General features: G+C 50.2%; 1 protein-coding gene across 3 annotated transcripts; it reads right to left on the reverse strand.

Annotated features, from left to right (window-relative positions):
- Positions 1-617: 617 nt before the first annotated feature.
- On the reverse strand, positions 618-5,525 carry TEX38 (testis expressed 38). Of its 3 annotated transcripts, none has more exons than XM_043461433.1 (2): positions 4,718-5,525; positions 618-1,359 (listed from the first exon to the last, which is right to left on the reverse strand). In XM_043461433.1, the coding sequence occupies exon 2, from the start codon at positions 1,232-1,234 to the stop codon at positions 749-751; it is 486 nt and encodes a 161-aa protein (XP_043317368.1). In that variant the 5' UTR covers positions 1,235-1,359; positions 4,718-5,525; the 3' UTR covers positions 618-748. The 3 variants fall into 3 exon arrangements, with proteins under 3 accessions (XP_043317368.1, XP_043317366.1, XP_043317367.1); XM_043461431.1 differs by having other exon boundaries at positions 4,691-5,525; XM_043461432.1 differs by lacking the exon at positions 4,718-5,525 and adding an exon at positions 4,473-4,572.
- Positions 5,526-5,730: the final 205 nt, after the last annotated feature.

Here is a 5,730-nt window from a genome sequence, read left to right on the forward strand (position 1 = left end):
CGATGGATTAAGACTCTGTGCTCCCAATGCAGAGGGTCTGGGTTTGAACCCTGGTCAGGGAACTAGAACCACATGCCACTACTAAGAGTTCACATGCCTCAAATAAAGATCCCATGTGCCACAACCAAGACCCAGCACAGCCAAAATAAATATTTTTTTAAATTATATGTGAAATGCCCTTGGAAACTCCTGATCTGAAAGAGAAAGGTGGTGATATCTGTTTGACAGTGTTCTTGTTTTAGAAATAATGTAGAGACAGTGCATCATAGATGTTAACAAAGAAGGCAATTGAAGCGGCAGTGCAGTGTGGTTCATAGATTTCATACTGACTTGTTTTGGCCACTACGAATCACCATGGCTCATGCATCCTCGATGACTGTCACTCTTGTGGCTGTGCGCAGTGTCCCACAGAACAGCACCTAACCCAGGGTCTGGCACATGGTTTTGTTCTGAAATAACAGATAGAGGGATGTTGAGCCCGTCACAAGTACTGGCTCAATGTGTCTCCCCACAGCCATTCCCACTGGTGTTGGTGAGACTGAACTTTAGCGTGGTTTGCAAAATGCCCCCCGTCAGACACTGCCCTCCTAACAACAAATGAGACACATGGAGCCTTGGACTTTTTAAATCTTTCATTAGGTGACATCCACATGGGCCCTGGCCTTGTGTCAATACCACCTCCCTGAGATCAGCTCTATTTCCTGTTCTGCCCCTGATACCTCCAGCTCCCATCCTCAGTGAGAGGAGGCTACAGTTCTGAAGCAAAGGGCTTGGCATTCAAGCAGTGGTCCCCCTGGGCCATTGTGGGGAGAGAACTGAAGTGGACATTCCTTTGAGGACAGGTGGCCAAAGGGTAGGAGACCGAGTGGTTCAGCATCGGGGGTAGGTTACACAGGGAGAGGGCAAAGGGCACCTCCTGAAAGATGGGAATTGGGAATGGGGAGCTGGCCTGGGGCCGCAGCATTGGGGAAGAAGGTGGGGGCTGCTGTGGGGGAGGCTGCACTGCAGGTTGCAGGGGGCCAGGGGCCTCCACCTTGGGGCTGCTGTCTTGAGCAGCACAGCTCCTGCTCTCAGGGACATCCAGCTCCCAGGGGCGATCTGAACTCTGGACGTCAGTCGCAGTCTTGGTGGCAGCAGGGGTAGGGCCAGTATTGATGGCTGTGTTCATGCCATAGTGCCGTCGCTTGTTAATCCAGTACAACAGCGGGCTGTAGGTGAATGTGGCTGCTCTCATCACCTCCACCCACTCCTGGGCACGCTCTTCCCGCCGCAGGTTCTTCCTCCAGTGCAGAAAGAGAATGCAGCTGCCAGTTACCACAGAACACAGCCCCAGGAATCCAAAGTACAGTGACACCCACACTAAAGGCAATAAGAAAAAAGAATAAGCTGGCTGAAAGGTGTAGTTTGAGGAGTCTCAGCTGTTTCTCATTCCTCTCCTTAGCCCTTTCACCAGTCGTCCCCTCCACTTATCAAACCAGTCAATCCTAAAGGAAACCAATTCTGAATACTCAATGGAAGGACTGATGCTAAAGCTGAAGCTCCTATACTTTGGCCACTTGACGCGAAGAGACCACTCATTGGAAAAGATGCTGATGCTGGGAAAGATTGAAGGCAGGAGAAGGGGATGACTGAGGATGAGATGGTTGGATGGCATCATTGACTCAATGGACATGAGTTTGAGCAAACCCTGGGAGACAGTGAAGGACAGGAAAGCCTGGTGTGCTGTAACCCATGGGGTCGCAAAGTCGGATACGACTTAGCGACTGAACAACTCCTCCATTTAACCACTCTCTCCATTCCTTGCTTTTCTTCTCATTAACTTGCCTCATCATTCTTTTATTCAGTCAAAACAGAATTTTCAGAGAGCTTAAGAGGCCACCTTTAGCCCTTCACAGATAAGGGAAGTAAGGTCTAGAGAAGCATGCTGCCCAGGCTTACTCAAGCCTCTGGATCCCAACCCTGGCCCATCCAAAACATCAGAATAAGAAGCTTCACTGCAGGCAAAGCCCATCAAGAAAGTAGCAGTTTACCAGTGGATGGGACACCAGTATCCCATCCCATTTCACCAAACCCTAACCATTCAATTGAGATGGTCCTGGGATATTCTCTGGGTGGGCAGAGATACATGGCCTCTGCCCTCAAGAAATCTGTGGTTTTCTAGAGTAAACCCTGTCCCACCTCTAATACTCTTCCATGCAGGCAGTCATCACTCCCATCCAGGCAAAAGGTCTTCCCTGAGTGCCCCCAAGCCTAAGGGCACAAAGCAAGCAGCAGGGGTTTGGGGAGGGAGCGCATTTACCACCAGGGAGGCTGAGGTCCTCGCTTTGGGGATCCATACAGTCAAATCTTGGTACCTCACTGGTGAGAGGGAGCTCCCCTACTCATCTGTTTAGCCAATAGGAGTCCCCAGAATGCCCAGACCCCATTGTTCCTTAAAAGCGGGTCACTGAGTTCCGAACACTGAAGATCCAGGGGCAGCATTTGTAAAGTCTAATGGAAGGAAGGGACTCCACCAGTGGTGTTTTCTGGACATTGTGCACCTCTACTGCTTCTACCAGGGCCTGACCCACGCTCTGAATTGTTGGTCCTCTACCCCTGACCCACAGAGCAGCCTCCAGGACAGGGTCCTAGGGCCCTCAGCGGCTTTTTGTGTCCCTAGGCTTTAAGGAAAAGTTGATGGATACCTGTCCCAAATGGGGACTGGGACAGGGTACACCCAGAGCAGTGGGCAGCCCTGACCTCAAGTCTTCTATGATTGAGTTATCACCTCCTTCCTTGGCTCTTACAATCTCTTTTGTTTAATTACTTTCCTTCAGCCAAGTGTTGGCAAATGTTTCTGGCCCTATGGGAGCTTCCCACCAGCCTCACCTTCCTCCCCATCCTTCATACGCGTTTCCCTTCTGACCAGATGACTCTTCAACAGACCCTGCCCATTCCCATCTCTGGAGCTTTGCTCACACTGCTCCTCCACCTAGGAGTGCCCCTCCCCACTCCCCCCCTCACCCCATCCTCAAACATCTGCTTATCCTTCAAGGCTCAGCCCAACACCCCATACTCTGTGACAGACAGTTGTTTCCATCAGCTCCCAGAATTTCACCATGTCCAGTTTGAAGGCACTTTGAGAGCTGTCTAGTCCAACTCCCAGCAGATGCTTGAGTCCTAGAAGCAGATCTCCTCTATGCACCAGTAATCCTTAGAACTGTTTGGGTCAGGGACTTGCTCACGCCTCCTGAGGTTACAGGCAGCTCAGAAAGCTAACTAAGCCCAAGTCAGCCTCCATGTAGGTTGCACCACTAAGCTTAGATTGGCTTCTTGGCACCATCTAATTACTTCCCTCTTTAAGCCTTCAGCATGGCACTTGGGGATAATGAGCATAGATTTCTCTCCTGGTTCCACTTAATCTGGGCTCTCCTTACTGGCTCCTGCTTTTCAGTCTCCTTTGCTAGTGTGCCTTCTTTTCCCTGGTCTCTAAATGTCAGGTGCCCTAGGACTCAGTCCTCAGCCCTCTATCCACATTCATTCCCTCAGTGATCTCCCCCAGACTCACGGCTTTAAATATCATAGCTACACTGTCAACTCTCACTGTTATAGCTCTAGCCCAGATCATTTCTCTGAACTTGACTCATATACCCAAAAGCCTGACTGACATACCTCCTAGCCAGTCTATTAAGTTACCTCAAACTACCTCGTCCAAAACCAAACTCCTGATGGCCCATCTTCCAATACCTAAGCCAGCCTTCCTCCTGTCTGTAAATGGCAACTTCTTTCAGTTGTTCAAGCCAAAAACCTGACAGTCATCCTTGATGCTCTTCATTCTCTCACACCCACATTCATTCCAGTAGCAAAATCTTTAGGCTTTCAAGACATGCCCAGAATCTGACCAGTATGCCACCACCATCACTCTAGCACAAGCACCATCCTCTCTCACCTGGTCTCCCCCTATAGTGTGACCAGCCGTCCTTGATTGCCTGCGATTGAGGGAGTTTCCAGGACATAGGAATTTTGATGCTAAAATCAGGGAAATGCCAGGTAAACTAGGAAAAATTAGTCACCCTTAGGAGAGCTTCCATCCTTGTCCCCCACGGCCTATATTCCACCAGCAGTCAAAATGATCCTTTTTAAAAGTGGTGCATATAAGCTACCCACTCCAGTATTCTTGGGCTTCCTTTGTGGCTCAGCTGGTAAAGAATCCACCTGCAATGCAGTAGACCTGGGTTCCATCCCTGGGTTGGGAAGATCCCCTGGAGAAGGGAAAGGTTACCCACTCCAGTATTCTGGCCTAGAGAATTCCATGCACTAGTCCATGGGGTTGCAGAGTCGGAAACCACTGAGCTACTTTCACTTTCACTACTCAGAACCCATAGTGACTCCCCATCTCAGATTTAAAACCAAAGTCCTCAACCAAAGCCTACAAAGCCCTGAAAAACCAAACTGCCTGTCCCCATGCCTCCTTCACACAGTCACTTCCTTACTGTTCCACAAGCAGGGCAAGCATGCTCCCGCATCAGGGCCTTTCCACTTGCTGTTCCATCTGGAAGGCTCTTCCCCCAGATATCCGTACAGACCATGCCTTATTTCCTTCAGGTCTCTGCTCACATGTCCCCTTATCTCTGTCTCTCTTAGCCTGTTGTTTTTTGCATAACATGTTATTATCACCTAACATTATTTATTTATTTATATTGTGCCTCACCCTCCATAAATTACTGTAAACAAACACCTAAGGATTTCAGGTAGTCAACTGCTCTGAAAATAAGATAGTGGAATAAAGAATATAAAGTGATGTGGGTGCATCAAGAAAAGTTCCCTTGAGATGCTCTCTTGTGAACTGAGCCCTAAATGATGGGAAGACAGCCACGTGCAAAGGGAGCAGCCAGTGCCAGGATGCTAAGGCAGGTACAGGCTGGCACACTTAGAGGACTTGCTGATCTCAAAGTTCACCACACTACTCCCAGCACAGGCCAGGGCCTGGGGTCCATCTCCGAAACTGAAGATTGGGCCGAGCAGAGTTGAAAGTGCTGTCCCTGCCTCTGAGAGGTCCACCATTCAAGAGGGGCTTCTATCAGGTAAGCCCCAGACAGGAGGAATTTCTTGAGGACAGACGGATTGGTGCCATCACAGGGGGGCCTGCTCCAGGTGAGACACAGGTATTGATGTCACTGTCCAAGTCCAGGGGATGAAGAAGATGATGGCATTGGGTGGAGAGACAGCGTTCCAGGTATAAGGACTTGTCGAGAACAAACCCAGGTGTCTCTCTGGGGAGAAGAGTAGTTGAGTTTGGCTGGAGTTCAAGGTAGGTGTCAGGAAGCAGAAGATGACAAGACCTCAGAAACAGCTGGAATCTCGAAAAGAATTCAGTTTTGGGGCAAATCTCTTGATGATTCTCAGCTTCAGTTTCCTCGTCTGTATAATGGGGATGAAACCTGGGCTCACGTGCTATGAATCAGAGTCCTGCACATAGAAATGCTCAGTAAAGAGACGCTGCTGCTGTGATTAACAGCTGATTAAAGGGCCTTCCATGCTGAAGGACGACGACTCCAGCGTGTGCCTAAAGAATTTAAAAGGCAGCAGGCACGGTGGGGACCAGTAGGTCTGAGCAGCTTTCAAGAGGAGACGGCGGGCAAGGGCTGCTGGTCGGGAGAAGGCGGGCGGGGGCGCTAGAGCTGCGGAACACGCGGGGCGGGGGCGGGGGCCCGGGCAGGAGCAGCGAATGCCCTGCCCCCAACCCAGCCT

The sequence above is a fragment of the Cervus canadensis genome, chromosome 2 (genome assembly GCF_019320065.1).
Source record: "Cervus canadensis isolate Bull #8, Minnesota chromosome 2, ASM1932006v1, whole genome shotgun sequence".
NCBI lineage: Eukaryota > Metazoa > Chordata > Mammalia > Artiodactyla > Cervidae > Cervus > Cervus canadensis.